Source organism: Rhinopithecus roxellana, chromosome 1 (genome assembly GCF_007565055.1).
Source record: "Rhinopithecus roxellana isolate Shanxi Qingling chromosome 1, ASM756505v1, whole genome shotgun sequence".
Taxonomy (NCBI): Eukaryota; Metazoa; Chordata; class Mammalia; order Primates; family Cercopithecidae; genus Rhinopithecus; species Rhinopithecus roxellana.
In genome coordinates, this window is record NC_044549.1 from 153,195,340 (window position 1) to 153,214,502 (window position 19,163).

Below are 19,163 nucleotides of genomic sequence, written 5' to 3' on the forward strand. Positions count from 1 at the left end.
TTGCTCGGGTGGAATGGAAAGATGAAGTAGAGCAGCCTGAGCTTCAGAACCTCTAGAAATATAAAGCTTGTAGTCCTCTCTGCAGACAAAGCAGGACTCCATATGTGGAAGTGCGTAGTGGGAGTCTTTTCTTAGCACAGACCAAACATGCAGCTGCTACACTCTGCCACACTATAACATTTCAAGGGGGAAGGGAGCCAATGTAAACCCAGTATATACAAAATTGAAATCAGAAACCCTCAGTTTTTTTAACCACCGAATATAATTTCACAGTCTATTTGATATGATTTTTCTAGGCTGTGGTTCAATTCAAGCCAGTCTCTTCATTTAAACCCAATCCTATAGTACTCTTCTATACTTACTAGCAGTCGCTTTGCAACTTTAATTTGCGTTATTCTGGGTGGCATGGAGAAACTGATGTCTGCCACTGACTTTTGGAGAGGTGCATTTTGGGTCTGACTTTTTTATATGCACCTATTAAAAATGGTAGACTCTTAATTTTCCTGCTGAAGAAGGAAGATTGTCCACTTAGTCTCAGGCACAGTGGACTACACTAAAAACATTATTAACTTTGGATTAGAAGACCAAGTTTCAGCTCGTCTGTCAGAACCCACGTGACCCCGAGAAGAACACTTTTCACTCTATACTTATCTTATTCATGTAAGTATATTAGGGAAGCAGATGTCACAGCAGGTGAAGAGCTATTTCAATATCTGCATTCGGGATTCTGGGATCACTTAGGTCATTATTTTATAATAAAGTCATTCATTCATCAACGTTACTGAAGTTTACTCTCTCTTTCTCTCTCTCTCTCTATATATATGTCAACAAATAGCAGACGGCTGATTGGTTTTTTGAGCCACTCTGAAACAGACTGGAAGGTTTTTGGTCGAAAGAGTTTGAAAAATGTGAAATACATTGAAAAGTGTGAAATACAATGTCCCATTTACAGAGATTAACTGTTACAGTAGTACATTAAAAAAAAAATCTGAATGCTGTATCCTAAAGAAATATGTTTAACTCTTACTACAGTTCCTCTTACACTTTCTTAATTATAAAAGCATTTTTATAAGTCTTATGAACATCTAAGGCAGTACATTTCTTGGCAAGATAAGGGCTGACTAAACATCAAAATAAACGTTTTTTGTTTTCGTTTTTGTTTTTTTTTTCTGCCCTTCTTGGTTTCTCTAACTTATTTATAATAATGGATTGCTCCTTCATTTAGGAAACTCTTCTCTGGCTTTCTCTCTGGGAAAAGACCTCAAGCATTTCTCAGGTGAAGACTTTGCTTGATATCAGATCTCTTGTCAAGGTTCTTGACTGCTAAGAAGATGTACTTATTTGGACGCCTTTTCATTATAGTCAAACACAAACTAGCTCAAAGTGAAAAGAAAAATTTCTCCAACCCACAATCAAAATTTGCAGCCACCTAAAGAATACTGTTTCTATTGCTATTACCACCGTATTCCAAGTTAACTTGTTTTGAAATTTTAAGTATGCCTTTAACTTTGCATTTCCGTTTGACCAACTTACTTCTTCTCTATTATGTGAGAAAGAGAAATACAATGGTTTCCCCAAAATGTTGCCTCTTCCGCAGTATCCCTTTACTCCCAGTTAGTCCTACAACAACTAGGCTAATGTTTCCACAACTAAAATGATATTATCAAGTTTATCATAGGCCTCCAGTCTTACACTCTTCTCCCTGCCAATGAGGAAGTTCTTTCTGCCAATAAGTGAAGTTTTACTTCACATATGTTAGTTTTTATTTTTCACCATCCTTTTTGGAATGAGAGAGATATATTTTCATGACTACATTCACAAACATTCACATATAGATAATACATAGATATATCTATCTGTTTCCCCTTTCCCAGGAATAAAAATCATAACAACTCAGCTTAGTATCAAAGATCCCCGTAATCCAGTCCTGTTCTACCTTGTTTCCCATTATTCTGGAATCGAAACCTTCCACATGAGCCAGGTTATCCAAAGCACTATCTTATAAATACATCTGAGACATTTCTACTGTACCATTATGATGCTATTCTGCAGCTGGGACATCCACATGCTTTCTGTTTTTTAAGACCCTCAGTCCTACTTTCTCAGTGAGGCCTTTCCTGAACCTTCTAGATTACTGTATTTCACATGTCTCCCAATTTTGACAGCATTGTGTTGCCTGCCACCCACCCATTCTGCCCTAAAAGCTTGTACATTCCCAGTTCTTTTTTTTTTTTTTTTTTTTTTGAGACAGAGTCTCGCTCTGTTGCCAGGCTGGAGTGCAGTGGCACGGTCTCGGCTCACTGTAACCTCTGCCTCCCGGGTTCATGCGATTGTCTTGCCTCAGCCTCACAAGTAGCTGGGATTACAGGCATGCGCCCCCACACCTGGCTAATTTTTGTATTTTTAGTAGAGATGGGGTTTCACTATGTTGGCCAGGCTGGTCTTGAACTCCTGACCTCGTGATCCACCTGCGTTGGCCTCCCAAAGTGCTGGGATTACAGGCATGAGCCACCACGCCCGGCCAATTCCCAGATCTTGATATTAATAGCCCGTGTATGTCTTCTTGTCCTAACTGGACTATATTTAATAAAAGATTAGGATCCTGTCGCATTTATTTTGTATCCTCAGACACTTGCCATCTATCACAGTTCTTTCTATGCCTGAAGTGACCAGCAAACCTGTTACATAAACAAGACATGCACAAACTCACCTCTACTTGGAAATCGTGGTGACTAAAATCCCAAGTGTGTATTTGTGAATGTTTATTTTAATCAAAGAGGTAGCTTCTAATTATACTTCTGCTGCTAATATTATAGGCAGGTTCTTTATCCACCTGTAAAATGAAACAGTGGGACTATGTGATGTAAATAGTCTATCCAGCCCCAGTCTTCTATAGTTAATTGCAGTTAATATTTATAAGATCAATGCAAGAGCCACAAAAATAACAGAACTGATGCAACCAGATATGTTTAGTCAGTAAGTAGATCTCTCCCAAATTTTAGCTTTCTCTAGAATTTACATGGACTAGAACTTTCTTTGTAATATAGTCTCTTGGCTGAGGTACAAAGAAAATGTTTGAGTTTATGTTTAACCCATATATATGGCAAGGATATTTCATATACTGTACAGCCTGAAGGTTATTGCTGTGGCTGGATACTTATAAAAATGCAGGTGTGATGCCAGAGGAATTTATGAAACATTGAAATGAAAGAACTCTATCATCAAAACCACCTCTTTAGTAAGAGCATGTGGCCTGTCAGGTTAGGAGTACCCATTAGTGAGCTTGATGGGTTACATACCTGCAGAGACCTGAGTCTCTTCTTAAAGATTCCTCCAGGAGGGGTCTTTGGAATAAAATTCCCCTTGGCTTGCAGCCACGATGCATTCCTTTGCATGAGCTGAAATGAGTGTTTGGAAATAATTTTTGAAGTAAATCTTCCCACTCCTATAAAAGCAAGAGTTTATATTTCACAGAAGAACGTGGCATGTTTATACCAAAAAGGTACAAGTGGAAAGGCTTTTGATTTGCTTGTTTGCTTTTCTTGCATTGCTCCCAGTAAAGTGATTTGAGTGGAATGTTAAGTTTCTTTCATAAACACAAAATGGAAGGGAGACCAAGCATGTTGGAAATTGTAATGACAAAATTTATCTGTACATTCACTAAACCAGAAAACCCTCCTCAAATCATCAAATTTGCCAAGCTATTTTCAGTGTTATCCTAGTTACAATTTTCAACAAGCCAGGGCCCAAATGATTACTTCTTGTCCCTGATCTATATGCCCCCATGCAATCTACTCAGGAAACATGTGGACTTACAGGAGAAACACTAAATAAACCCATACATTGATTCACAGTTGCTTATGACATTTTATGTTGGATGCTTTGCCATTTCACAAAACAATGTTGCAGACACACCCACAAACTTTTGAAATTTTTTTTTCATATTCTCAAGACCAGAAAAATCATTCCCCGGACTGCATTAAGCTATTTCACTGCTGATTTTCAAGAAGGTATCTTAGAAAGAGAAACCCATAGTTAACTGCCATTTTGCTATCGTAATTGACAAATTCAAAAGATTGTGACATACAGTTTGAGGAAAAAATGTGATCTGGCTGCTAATGGTTGCAGAGACCTAACTGTGGTAGTGAACAATTAGGAAGCTGGCTTTTGGCTCTAGTAACTTGATGGCCAGCTAAAACTTTTTTTTTTTATTGAGTCACTAAGGAAAGACAATATTTTTCTCCCTTTATTATAATGAAAACCAGGAAAAATATGAGTCAAGTGTTATCACAACAAAATTTGTTTTTGTACCCTAAAGTTCTTTAAGGGGAACACTGTCCCTGGACAAGTTTTGACTTGATGCTATAAATTATTGTTTGTATCATAGTATACCCTTGTCAATAATTATCAGCCACTTTCTGCACTGGTCCTGAAGTAGAGGTAAGGGCTCATCTAGATTTTGAAACTGTCTTCTTGGTCAGACGCTCAATAAATGGCCAGTTTTATTTCTCTTATTTTTATAACTAATATTGTAAAATGCTTTGTGAACTATATAAAACATACAAACTATATGACAAATGCAATTTTTATTATTGGCAACCTCACACGTTAGATTGTGCTCAGCAGTACAGGGGTCATGTATAAGAGAAGTAGAGTTCTATGCTCACATAGAGAGACACTGGCAGGGTCATGTGTAGGAAGAGTAGAGTTCTGTGCTCACACAGAGAGACACTGGCAGGGTCATGTGTAAGAGGAGTAGAGTTCTGTGCTCACATAGAGAGACACCAGCAGGGTCATGTGTAAGAGGAGTAGAGTTCTGTGCTCACATAGAGAGACACTGGCAGGGTCATGTGTAAGAGGAGCAGAGTTCTGTGCTCACATAGAGAGACATTGGATTTCTATTTATTTATTTTTCAAAATCTGACATGAACTAGATTCTTTAGATGTTAAGGTAATGACTACTACAATAGTCATGGGATGCTGGCAAAACTAGAGTATGAAATTAATGACAACTACCTTCAGAATAAACTTTGAAAAGGATTAAAGCTGATTCCAAAAACAGTAGCAGGAAGCAAATGTCAGCAAGGTCTTGGCCCACACAGCTTTTCGGTAACCATTAGTCATCATCTGACACCTCAAGGGAGAGTGTTGGACAAACACTGCAGAGGTTAAGATCCCTGCCCAGTTATTCAGTCTTACTGTGTCCTAGCATTTAGAACCAAAAACAACAGTAACGTACCAATAATCCATGCACACTAACTTCGTTCGACCCGAGGCAGAGATGACTTGTCTACATTCCATCACTGAGATAATGTGCTCTCCTTCTTACCCAGCAGCCATTCAAGTTTTGGCTGTTGCCTTGGTAGGAAGTTAGACAATACACAGATGACTTGTGCAATTCTGTCCAATTAAAAGCACACACTTATTTTTGGCTAGTACTTAGATAGTTGGTTTTTTGTTTGCTTGTTTGTTTGTTTTTAACATAAAGGGCATTTCATTTTAAATAGTCTCTAATCAGAAATAGTATGTTTAAAAGTTCTGTTTCTTCACTTTAATGTTTTCCTTACCCAGAAAGATGGTTTCTATTTAGATAAGAAATTTTCTAGAAAGCTGATGGAATCTGTTGTTTCACTGAGCTCCTAAGAGTATCTTCATTTGGCTGTGGCTATTCACCATCAGTGCTTAACATTAAAATGTAAACATCAGATTAAAACTTCACTAGAGTGTTTAGAAAGAGCAGGAGTCTATTAATCAGAATTGGGACCATAAGTAATCGAGGGAAAGAGCATAAGCAGTTTGGCAAAAAAAAGCACTTTAAGAAAGCAGATTCTTCCTTTCCAATATACTCCACAGAGGAAATGGTACTCTTTAGAAATGTCATTTTCCATTTAATCCTTATCAAATTGCATTTTGAAAACTATAAATATTTACTTATAACTATGACTATATTTTATAGTAACATTCCATAAATGCAAAGATAAGTTCATTTTCTACATTAGCATGGCCACCTAACTCGTGAATTATCATGTCTTCAAAGCTAGAAAGTTTAAAATGTTCTGCCTTGAGAGGTAGAAAAGGAATATACTGTATAAAAATTTCCCTTACTATGGGAGTATATATTTTAAATAGGTTGTACCTTTTCTATGTCCCTGAGTTTCCTTGCTAAGGCAACTATTTGTATAGTTAGAGTTTTGAAATGAAAACGAAAACACTCAAATAAAAAAGTGAAATATGCCAACTTTAGGTTGACACATTAGAAACCCAACATAATATAGTTACTGTAAATGACAGTGAATGTAGTCCTGAGCTTCCCAGTAGTCAAGGCAAAAGGGGAAACACAATATATTAGGTAGCTCTCAATGGATGTAAAAATTAATTTTATAAATTCGCCAAGAGAAACAAACGATTATTTCTTATAACTGAATTATGAAAACAATTTCAAATATGGATCTTTTTACAAGTTATGTTAATGTATTAACATCATCAGTAATTGTGAAATAAAATGCAAAGTTATTTGCTATATGGGTATTATTTTACTGCAAAAATCTGACTTATTTAGAAATGTTTAGGAATTTCCTAAAATAAGATTGAATTCTCATTCAACAGCCTGTTCTTTACATCTAAAAACTGTAACTTACAGGATTTAGTTAAATCAGTAGGTTAAACAAACTGCTTCCAAATTTTCTTTCAAAATTTAATGTTTTGTAAATTTTAAGAATATTATTTTAATATATTGTTCATGTTTTAAGAAATGTGTTTATTTATTTGGTTCTGTGAAGAAAAATTAACCCAAGTTGGCAAAAATTCGAGTAAATTTGGAGACTTTTTAGCAAGTAATTAAATGTCTACAAACATGCCTTGTGACATATATATGTATATATGTATATATATGTATATACATATATATGTACACACACACATCTTACAGGTTCATCAAAGGATGAATTTTCTTATTTAGTATGATATACATGCTGTAATTTGATGACTTCCTTTCTCTCTAGCTGTTGTGCTTATGCTGCTAGCCAGAGCTTAAAACTTATACTGTGACTTAGAAACAGGATGTCTTCAGTATCAGCTTACATGCTTGTCACTTGGGAGTTAAAAATCTCTAAAGTTACTATATTGTGAAATCTAGGTAAAAAAGCCAAGCCGAAAGCTATAACACTTCATTAAAATGTAATGGATAAATTCTCAAAGTTAGGGTAACAAAAGTAGAAAAAGAATTCATTCATTTATTGAAAATGTTGATGTTTAAGAATAATGGAAATTACTTATTTTAGGCTTGATGTTTTACTCTGATTGTAAAAAAACCTTCAAAAGAGTAAAAAGTGCTGCCAAATATTCTATTTTAGAAGCTTTAATGTGCTTTAGAATTATTACCTCCTTTTCTTTGTTGCACGTGCCTTATAGGCTGTTCTTAATTTCATAATCAAACTATTTGAGCTGCATACCATAATTCAGAAAATAGGGAACTTGTACATTTTCCATACAAAATGTTTGGAAATTTTAGACGTGTTTCCTTTTGTGTTATGTGTTTGCCTTCTGAATTAAGAAACATTGTTATAGCAAGGATGGGCAAAATGGAGACCAAGAGAAAGGAATGGACGCAGGGAACGGAAGGAAAGTAAAACAGACAACTGACTTATGCTATGCTACATTATTTTGCAAAGTGAAAGCATCATCTCTGACCTGATTACTGCAGTGCTCTTCTGCCCGCGAGGAAGATCTATTTTCCAAAAAGAAGTTTGAATTATCATTTTAAAATGTGTATCAGATCTGATTATATCCCTCCTTGTTCCTTGTGCACTTAGAATGACATTTCAACTCTACCATAGCCTGCACAAATGATCTGTCCTTCTCTAACTTCTAAAATTTCCATCCTTGATCTCTGCTCTGCTTTGAAAACACATCAGGGCTTTTTCCACTTCAGGCACCTTTCACCTTTCACATTTCTTGGACCTGGAATGCCTTTCCTCCGGTTCAGTTCATGCCTGGCTCCTCAACTTTGAGGTCTCAGCTCAGAAATTACATTGCAGAGAGATCTTCTTTGATGAATGAATCTAAAGGTGTTCTCCTTCCAGCCCAGTCCCAGCCAGTGCTCACAACTTTGTTCATTGTTTCTTCATAGCACTTAATACAATCTGAAATTACTTTCCTTACTTATTTATTGACTTGGGATTTATCCCCTTCTATGAGAATGTCAACATTTCTTATAGAAAGCAGGGCCTTTGTCTGTCTTGACCACGTAGGTATTCTCTTTAGTGTCTGACATGGAGTTGGTGCAAAATTTGCTGAATAAGTAAATGGGTGAACTAATGAATTGGGGCATGACTGGAGAATTGGACCTATGCGTGTGTTCTTGAATAGGCAGGCGGTAAGTTATAAAACTTGCAGAAGTTCAGTTTCTCCGGAAAGAGTTGGTATAATGGCAGAGAGGAAGAAGTGATGCTAGGAAAACCAGAGCCAAATCCCAGAGTTCTTGAATGTCATGGAGTGGAGTGTCTGAAACCTCTTTTCTGGTCAATGGATGGCTACTGGTGATTTTTGCACAGTCAATGCGTGCTTTAGCAATCCCTCCTTTATTACTAGCTATGGAAAACTCTTTCTGTGTCAGAGGAGCCTCATTTACACACAGGTTCAAGAATAGTGTAGCTTCTGAATGTCAGCAGGCTGTTGATTTAGTCAATGTTCATTTCTTTTTCCATGCAGCATGACTACCGCACAGTCATGCCTCTGGGCTGGCAAGAGAAAATGCTTGCCTTAGTTCCTCACAGCTTGAGAGGAAATGGCCCGAGCCTTCTTGCAGGCATTTTTACCAGTATTTCTGACATCTCAGTGGCCTCCTCTAAAAGTCAGTACCATCTTCATGTCAGATTATTCCCCTTTCTTCCATTGTTCTTTATTTCACAATTTATTTTTCTAATGCATAGAGTTACCCCCATATTAGAGTTACTCGCTCCTGTGGTTTGTTTTAATTAGGTCTTAAAGGAAGTCCAGTCTGAAGCCTTTAAATGTAGTGTGCTGTTGGTTTGTTTCATTGGAGGAGTGCGTAGGTCCTTCTTTAGCTGAAACCTAGTACTGACAAAGCCTTGTAATAACCTCCATCCAATCGTATGACATTATATGTAGCATGCACATGTTTATGTGGACTTTTCTTACCACTTTGGATGTATTTAATTTATAAAATGGAAGACAGAGATATCAAGCTTCCAGTTAAAACAGTGGTTTATTTTATAGACGCTGGCAGCAAATTCTAGTTTCCTAAACTGGTTCGCAATAGTTTCATTGTATGTATGTACCACATTTACTTTATCCATTCATCTGCTGATGGGCACATAGGTTGATTTCACGTCCTGGCTATTGTGAATAGTGCTACAGTAAACATGGGAGTACAGATATAGCTTCAACATACTGACTTCATTTCCTTTAGATATATACCCAGCAGTGAGATTGCTGGATCATATGGTAGTTCTATTTTTAATTTTTTGAGGAAACTCCATACTGTTTTCCATAATGGTCTTGCTAATTTACATTTCTACCAACAATGTATAAGGGTGCCCTTTTCTCCACTTCCTTGTCAATGCTTGTTATCTTTTATCTTTTTGTTAATAACCATTCTAACTGGAATGAAGTTGTATTTCATTGTGGGTTTGACTTGCATTTCAGTGATGTGGAGCATTTTTTCACACATCTGTCGGCCAATTGTATATCTTCTTCTGAGACATGCCATTTCAAATCTTTTGCCCATTTTTTAACCTTTTTTTCTTTCTATTGAGTTTTTTGAGCTTTTTATATATCATATATATCCTTTTGGATATGAATATATAGTTTACAAGTATTTTCTTGCATTTTGTAGGTTGTATCTTCAGCTGTTGATTGCTTTCTTTGTTGTGCAGAAGTGTTTTACTTTGATGTAATCTCGTTTGTCTATTTTATTTTTATTGCCTGTCTGATAAAAAAAAAAATCCTAGGCTCCTAGTTTCATTCTTAAACTGTGAGATTTTGGACTGATCTTTGTATTTCTCTGAGTATGATTTAGAAATATTTGCCTTCATTTCGTCTTTTTTTGTTTTCTCTTTAGCTTAACCAGCTCGAAAAAGCAGTGGAAGCAGCTCACACATTTTTCGTGGCAAACCCTGAGCACATGGAAATGCAGCAGAACATTGAGAATTACAGAGCGACAGCTGGTGTTGAAGCATTGCAACTGGTAGACAGAGAAGCCAAACCACACTTGGTAAGCTCTGTGGACCCCTGCCCTCACCACAGGGAGCTAAGTGCTCCTAAGTTTCATTTGAGTCAAAGCAAATTTCTATGAATGAATATCTCATAAAATTTATTCTCAAATTTTAGTAACATTTTTAGACTTTCAGAGTTCTCAGAATATAATGATCATGCCGGAAAAAATTGAGATGATTTTTTAAAATTTTAATTAAAATTTTAAAAATTGAAATAAAAAACTAAAAAATTAAAAATTTTAAAATTGAGAATAAAAATTTACTTAGAAATTTGATATAATGTGATAAAAACTAGAACATCATATAATTATCTATAATCCTCTCTGAACCTTTCCAATACTTTTATTTTATACCGAGGAGGTGAGACCAGTATAAATTGTTCAGGATTATACTGTGATTTTCCAGCTCCCAGTCCAGTGGTTTGCCCATTGTACCTATACAATTCAATCTGAGGTTTTAAAAAGTGATGTAATTCTTTGTATACACTAAACATTACTTGAAATCACATGTTGAAAGCCTTTTTTTTTTTTTAATTTTTGACATCACCATTCTCAACATGTAGCCTCCAAAATTATTGCAGAAAAGGATAAGGGAAGACTTTAGAAAATATTTTTTTTTAAAAAAACACAGGCAAAGCCTAAAAGTGGATGTCACTTCCACCGACATCTGTTGTCCTGCGCTTGTTACATGGCCCTACCTATGGGCAAATGATTTCGAAAATACAGTCTTGCGTGTGCTAAGGAAAAAAAATGAAATTGACTGATCACATAGCAGCCTATTTGCTCAGTAAGACCCCTCCCACTTGTAAGTATTTGAAGCCAGGAATGCTGTTCTTTATCTCCCAGTGCAACCCTTCTTTATCCCTCCTCAGCACAAGCAGTCAGTACCCCACCTACCGAAACGATCCTCAGTCAGCATAAACCCTTCTCTTTGAAACTAAGAGGTTGTTTGTTTGTTTGTTTGTTTTGTTTTTTGTTTTGTCTGTTTCATTGCAGGAGAGTTACAATGCAGGAGTTAAACATTATGAGGCTGATGACTTTGAGTTGGCTATCAGGCACTTCGAACAAGCCCTAAGAGAATATTTCGTTGAAGATATAGAATGCCGAACTCTATGTGAGGGGCCTCAGAGATTTGAAGAATATGAGTATTTAGGGTATAAGGCTGGTCTGTATGAAGCTATTGCAGGTAAAGCTTAGTTTTTCGTTTTGTTTGTTTCTTGATTATAAAAATACTACTTGCGATTTATAAAAAACTATTCCAGCAAAATAGAAGAATATATTGTAAAAATAAAAAACTCTCATGTGTCTATCCCAGCCTATCTCCTGTAGAGAAATTTATGTAGTTAAATTTTGGTGACTGTCTTCCCAAGCTTTTTCAGGTCCTTATGTAAAATATTTGTGTATTTATTTATAGTTATTATTTCATTTCTTATAAAATAGGACAATTTATATTGTTCTTCAACTTTTGTTGTTTTATTTTATGCTTAACAATATATTGTGGACTTCTTCTCATGTAAGTACATAAGAGTCATTTTATTGTATTTAATGGCTGGGTAATGCTCTGTTATATAAACACATCAGAATTTTATTGACTAGTCCTTTACTGATGAGTATTTAAGAGGTTGAAATTTTTCATTATTATAAACAATGTAGTAGTGAACACTTTGATATAGTCTTCAACTACTTAAAATGTTTTGTTATTTAATAAGAATTTAATATATTACAAAGTGGCATTTAAAATAGTAGGTAATGCACATTATAGAATAATTTGGGAGATTGGCTAGTTAACCACTTATGAGGGGAAAGTGAGTTCTCTGCTGTATACCTTACACAAAAATAAGTTATATTTGTAATAACAATATAAGTGTAAAATATAGAACTGTTAGAAGAAAATGAGGGAAAATATTTGTATAATATTAGGAGAAGAAAAGCTCTTCTTTTCTTTTTTTGAGACGGAGTTTTGCTCTTGTTGCCCAGGCTGGAGTACAGTGGCGCGATCTCGGCTCACTGCAACCTCCGCCTGCTGGATTCAAGCAATTCTGCCTCAGCCTCCCGAGTAGCTGGGATTACAGGCATGCACCACTACACCTGACTAATTTTGTATTTTTTGTGGAGATGGGGTTTCTCCATGTTGGCCAGGCTGGTCTCGAACTCCTGACCTCAGGTGATCCGCCCACCTCGGCCTCCTAAAGTGCTGGGATTACAGGTGTGAGCCAGCATGTCCAGCAGAAAAGCTCTTCTAAGCATGACAAAAGACAAGAAAAATAAAAAACAAGTTAAAAACTTTACCTAAGATTTGTAAGTACAGATTTATACAATAAACCAAGCTGATCTATAAACACAAATAGAAAGTATTGCAAAATATTTTGTAGGCAAAGTGTTAATATCTTTCATATTCAAAGAGAGCCTGTAAATTATTATTGTTCATAGTAATTTACTTCTTATTTATCAGTAGTAATAATAACCAACGTGGGCCGGGAGCGGTGGCTCACACCTGTAATTCCAGCACTCTAGGAGGCTGAGGCAGGTGGATCACGAGGTCAGGAGATCAAGACCATCCTGACTAACACAGTGAAACCCTGTCTCTACTAAAAATTAAAAAAAAAAAAAAAAAAAAAAAATTAGCCAGGCTTGGTGGCGGCGCCTGTAGTCCCAGCAACTCGGGAGACTGAGGCAGGAGAATGGTGGGAACCCGGGAGGCGGAGCTTGCCGTGAGCCGAGATGGCACCGCTGCACTCCAGTCTGGGCGACAGAGTGAGACTCCGTCTCAAAAAAAAAATAAAAAAAAAAAATAATAATAATAATAATGATAATAGCCAACATGTATGTAGCAATTGTGACGTAAAAAGCACTTAACATATTTTAATCTATTTAATGCTTTAAGCAACTCTTATAGATACTATTATTATTTACTCTCCTCTTCCTTTTTTAAATAAGGAATTTTTATCTGAAAAAGATTAAGTGATGTGATTAAAGTGAAGCTGGAACTGATATTTGGACTTTTCTGAATCTAGAATCTATACTTTTAAGGTCTACGTAATTGAAAAGTAGGCAAAAGATAATTTATTAATAAATTTTTCACAAATATTTTTGAACACACTTTTTTTCTGAGTTACCCACATATGAAAAGCAATGTTCAATGGGCCGGGCGCGGTGGCTCAAGCCTGTAATCCCAGCACTTTGGGAGGCCGAGACGGGCGGATCACGAGGTCAGGAGATCGAGACCATCCTGGCTAACACTGTGAAACCCCGTCTCTACTAAAAAATACAAAAAAAAAAAAAACTAGCTGGGCGAGGTGGCGGGCGCCTGTAGTCCCAGCTACTCGGGAGGCTGAGGCAGGAGAATGGCGTAAACCCGGGAGGCGGAGCTTGCAGTGAGCTGAGATCCGGCCACTGCACTCCAGCCCGAGGGACAGAGCGAGACTCCGTCTCAAAAAAAAAAAAAAAAAAAAAAAAAAAAAAAAAAAAAAAAAAAAAAAGCAATGTTCAACTTCATTTACGTACTAAAATGCCAGTGAATACAATCAGTTTACTCTCCCCAACTTCCAAGGCTTCCAGTCTTCCTAAAAAGCACTACTCATCCGGGAGCAGTGGCTCACGCCTGTAATCCTAGCATTTGGGATTCTGAGGCAGGTGGATCACCTGAGGTCAGGAGTTTGAGATCAGCCTGGCCAACATGGTGAAACCCCATCTCTACTAAAATCCAGTTCTTTAATAAGAACTGTCATGATTGGGCACATGTGTATGTTTTCATTCATTCTCTCTCCCTCTCACACTCTCTCTTGCTTTTTGATTCCTTAAATATGCTGTGCTTATTTCCACTTATAGATCTTCAAAGTGTTGTTTTCTTCTATCTCTTGGCTAAAGCCTTGTCCTGTTTAGTGCTCAATCTTCAGTGCCTAAGAAGAGTGACTGTAGTAGGTACTTAGTAAATACTGGTTAAATGAATGGGTTGATTCATGAATGAATGAAGGAAGGCGATGACATAGCCATCAGTCACATAGCAGGGATTAAATGGTTAAATACTCCATGTTTATGAGAATGTAGGTTTAGAATTATTGTTAAGAATTATTGTTAAGGTTTCTTATAGAGACAATTAGGTTATAGCTATCAAAAATTAGACTAGGAAGTAGACTGAAAATTAATATGTCAAATGACCAATTTGGGTCACACCCAGTTACTCAAAATCAACTCAGTTCACCTAAATTTAATACAACGATCTCAATTATTGAGGATATTTTCCCGAAAGTTTTGTTTTCTTTTGGATCTCTGCAAGATCCAGTTGCCTAAATTTTTGGAATGTCAGTTTTATGTGTGGTTCACATTTTAATTGCTATTTCTCTACACTTGATCTTGTATTTGGAAATGGCAGATTCTTCCTTTATTATAGTTAACTATGTTGTGGTTGTGGGGGGATATGCATCCTGCTTTCACTCCCACATTGGCCTCTATACCTGCTTCTACCAATGGCAACTGAACAGTTTTGGCCAATGTCCTAGATCTGGTTTAGGAAAATTAATCGACGATTTCCCACAGATTAGCATTTAGTGATTTGCTCAGGGTCACCACAGCATGTTGGTAGCTGGAAAATAATAGAGATCTCATAACTCAGGTTCTTTCATTTTTAAGACTCAAACTTATTAAAAACATATTAATTGCACAATGTCATTTAAGATATAAAGAAGGCAAGGGATATACCTAATAAAAGTAATATGACCATTCTCACTATATAAATTCTTGTCTGGTTCAAAATTGTCCTAAATTAGGAATAAAAGTGGCTTTTTAAATAGCAAATGTATTAGAAAATCAGAATATTTGAATTTTAGAGTTTGACATTAACAGTTGGGGAAAAATACAAATGGCTTCTGAATGCAGTTATTTATTACCAGCCCTGCTATGAAACCCTAAAGGATACGTTTCTGTCACTCCTGTTTTGCTGCTATTTATATCCGCTTTGAAAAAATATTCCCATTCAGATTTTGAGTTCTTGGTGGATATCTTTCACCTTTACCTTTTGCTTGTCACTTGGAATTAAAAGGAATGTGTATTAGAAAGTAAATAGAAATGCAAATGGTAAGTTGAGTAGGAGAAAACAGTTGAAGGTTGTTTGTTTTTGTTTTCTTAAGCAATAAAACAGCTGGTTATTTATTTCTAACATGCTAATCAAATAAATAGAACTCATTCTTCCTTCACACCCCCTGGACTGGGGTTAATAACCAGTGGGCTTTAGAGATTCTATTAGCTGTGCTATAAATCATTCAGTTAGCCAAGTTATGCAAACCTGGCACATTTCCCCGCACCAGAAAATGCACATTTCCTTCCTGTTGTGTTTTGGGGTCCCTCTGCAAAATCATCAAGATCCAAGCCAAACTCAGACGAAACAGGGAACCTTTTGAAAAAAAAGGCAGTTGTGGTAAATTAAATTGCACAGCTATGAGATCAAATGATTTTATCATCATCCTCAAAAGAATACACTCAGCACAGGCATGAAGGAACTGTTCTTTCTGGAAAATGCATCCATCTTCATTGTAAAAATCAGTCAAGATGAAACGTAGGAGGCATTTTCTTCTCTGGGACATTCACCACTTGTGTTTCCTCATCTCAGGCTTTGATAAGATAGAGTCCAGGGCTCAAGGGGACATGCAAACCCCAACACTTCAGGACCCTCCAGCAAGAAGAATGGGAGCGATAGAAAGGGGAGTGAAGAGAAATAGGAAATAAAATGCTCATTTAAATTCCTTTTATCCTTCTCCCTAGTTTACCAGTCTCTGGTAAAGAATATACAATATCCCTACTATTCGAATATACAATGTCTAGGCAATAGACTAATTTATAACTGTGTAGAATAAGTTTCTGACCAATAGGCGTAAAAAAATAAAAAAAGAGTTTTTATTTCTCCTTTAGGACAAATTGGCTTGAAAATGTTAACAAAGAAAAAGAGCATTTTTGGTTCACTTCTCAGCCTGAATTTCCCACATCCATGGCTGCTTCTTTTTCCGAACTGTTCCTTAACATTTACTAGCATCTGAACTTCCATTTCCACTTCCAGGGCCCTTCGAACCATCTAAGATATCCAAAGAGGGGCCCCAAAGTTGTTAAATATGAAAACTGACATTCAGCTGGGTGTAGGTGGGGGAAAGTGGACTGTGGGGCATAAAAAGTGTGCATGGGAAGGGAAGAGTGAGGTACAGAGAACAGACTGTGAGCTAGAGGATTTGGAATCTGCTGTCGTTCTAGTGATCACTGATCAGGAGACCTTGGCAAGTCAACTACTTTCTTTGTAAAAAGGTTTTGCAGTCCGAAAGTGAGGATTATAGTAATTTTGCTCTCCGAGTGTGGTGAGGTGAGGAATGCCCTGAGTAACTGTGACTGTGACGTTGACGTTTGGGCACTCAGCAGCCTGGAGGAACACATGTATTGGCTCTTGTCTTCCAGATCACTACATGCAGGTGCTTGTTTGTCAGCATGAATGTGTGAGGGAACTTGCCACCCGCCCTGGCCGCCTCTCACCCATTGAAAATTTTCTTCCTCTGCACTATGATTACCTACAGTTTGCCTACTATCGAGGTAAAGCGTGGATCATCCGTGAAGACTTCTTGGGGGGTTGTGGTTCGTCATTACAGACATCACATTTTTGTAATTTAATGTCCTGACTTCTTCAGTTTCTTATCAAAGCAATAGGAATTTATGCATTTCTTCTCTCCTGAGCCACAGGACAAGAAGAGCAGAAGGGGAACTCACCAATGGGCAAAGTACAAAATGTAATGCTGTGATAATTTACTGAAAATCATACTAGATTGACATTTTGCATGATTTTTTAGACTTAATATTTTTTAACTCAATTTAAAAAGAACTTTGCAAAATCCTCTTCCTTCCCAAAAACAAAACATTATTTATTATCCTGGTGTTGATGGCACACAATGAATCATGTGCTGAAGTCATAAACAGTGAATCAAAGTTGAGAGAGTTGCTTAATTTTTATCATTCTTTTTAAAAATCAGGGTCATCTCAGAGTGTGTGTGTATATATATACACACACATACATATACTGTAAATTTCCATTAGAAGAAATCCAATGTTGTGACCTTTTTCAAAACAAAGCATACATTTACAATTTCCCTTGTAATAGCTAAATATTTCTGTAATGAAAAGTTTATATTGGAAACATCTTTGTTGGTTCCTTTTAGTAGTTTGCTACTGTTGGATTTGCTCTAATTGTATAGTGAGGGATTTGAGGAGCTTCCTCCAGAACATCTGGGACTCTATGAAGGACTTTGCATTAAGGTACCAGTTTATCACAAACTGCAGCCATGAAAAATAACATTTTAAAAGCACTTATATTACTAGTACATTATGTACAAAATGATACATTACTGTTGCAAAGGTCATCTTCTGGATGTTTACTTAACCCAAATTCAGTACAAAAATCAGAATTAACTCATACAATTCTGTTTATCTGTGTTAAAGAATAAAAGTTGTCAACAAACATCTTCAGATAAAAACTTGATAATTTGTGCAAAACAACTAGCACCAAAGCAGACCAAAGGTAGTAAGTTTTGAATACCTGAAATAATGTCTTTCCTTTTATCTGTGACTGTTTCTGCTTTTACTGCTGAGCCTCAATTTATCTTCCCTCTATCCATGTTTAATGCTGACTTCTGTAGACATGTTGCTGGCCTCCCTTTAAAATCCTTTGGACAGCCGGGCGCGGTGGCTCAAGCCTGTAATCCCAGCACTTTGGGAGGCCGAGATGGGCGGATCACGAGGTCAGGAGATCGAGACCATCCTGGCTAACACGGTGAAACCTCATCTCTACTAAAAATACAAAAAAATAGCCAGGCGAGGTGGCGGGCGCCTGTAGTCCCAGCTACTCCGGAGGCTGAGGCAGGAGAATGGCATAAACCCGGGAGGCGGAGCTTGCAGTGAGCTGAGATCCGGCCACTGCACTCCAGCCCAGGCGACAGAGCAAGACTCCGTCTCAAAAAAAAAAAAAAAAAAATCCTTTGGACAGACCTAAGCTGACTCTAATGCTGCAACTCCTTTGTCCTTCAGTTGGTGAGCATGTGAAAGCCCTGGAATGTGCCAAAGCCTATCTTCTGTGCCACCCAGATGATGAGGATGTCCTAGACAATGTGGATTACTATGAGAGTCTGCTGGATGACAGCATTGACCCAGCATCTGTTGAGGCCAGAGAGGTGAGACCAATGTTTTGAAAAGAAATTCTTGATTCTGCATGTGTTCTGGGAAGAGTTGACAAAAATACAACCCTGGTCTTAAAGATATCTAACAATTTAGCAAAGGTTCTAGAACTCAGTTCTTTCCAATTTTTTTTACGCCGGAGGCACATTTTTATTCACACATGCTAGCACGTGAAAGTATGTTGAGATGGGGCCATGTCTTGCAGCTCTGAATATTTGTTAGCTCACTTGTGACTATCTAATGAAAATATTGCCACCTGAACATTTATCATATCTGTTACCTGTTATTTAAATAAAAAATGTCTTTCTTTACTTTTTTTTCTCTAGGATTTAACAATGTTTGTGAAACGTCATAAGCTAGAATCTGAGCTGATAAAATCAGCTGCAGAAGGTCTGGGGTTTTCATACACTGAACCGGTAAGAGGAAAGAGGAAATGTTTATTAAAATAATGACTCAGTGGAATTCTTTTTATGTTTTTATTACCTGCCTCCATTTTTGCCATTTACCTCAAAAAGCTAAGATTTTAATGCCTTCCTTGAGGTAAAAATAGGGCTGGGAGATATTTACTAAATATATCTGATGAACTTTAAAAGACGAATGGATTTCCACATCAGTCATTCCATGTTAATGAGGTCCAAAGTCAAAAGCAAATCTATTGGGTAAAAGTGTTTTGTGTATAACTCATCTGCCCCAGAGTGTTTCATTTTCCTAAATTCCAGATGTGGTGTTT

At 36.9% G+C, this 19,163-nt stretch overlaps 1 protein-coding gene across 1 annotated transcript in view; it reads left to right on the top strand.

The window, feature by feature from the left end:
• P3H2 (prolyl 3-hydroxylase 2) overlaps positions 1 to 19,163 on the top strand; it is a 166,082-nt gene that overhangs the window by 116,157 nt on the left and 30,762 nt on the right. The window contains exons 2-6 of the mRNA XM_010385848.2: positions 10,082 to 10,234; positions 11,231 to 11,420; positions 16,670 to 16,801; positions 18,287 to 18,429; positions 18,760 to 18,849. Of these exons, the coding sequence (XP_010384150.2) occupies positions 10,082 to 10,234; positions 11,231 to 11,420; positions 16,670 to 16,801; positions 18,287 to 18,429; positions 18,760 to 18,849 (708 nt within the window). The remainder of the gene's footprint in view (positions 1 to 10,081; positions 10,235 to 11,230; positions 11,421 to 16,669; positions 16,802 to 18,286; positions 18,430 to 18,759; positions 18,850 to 19,163) is intronic.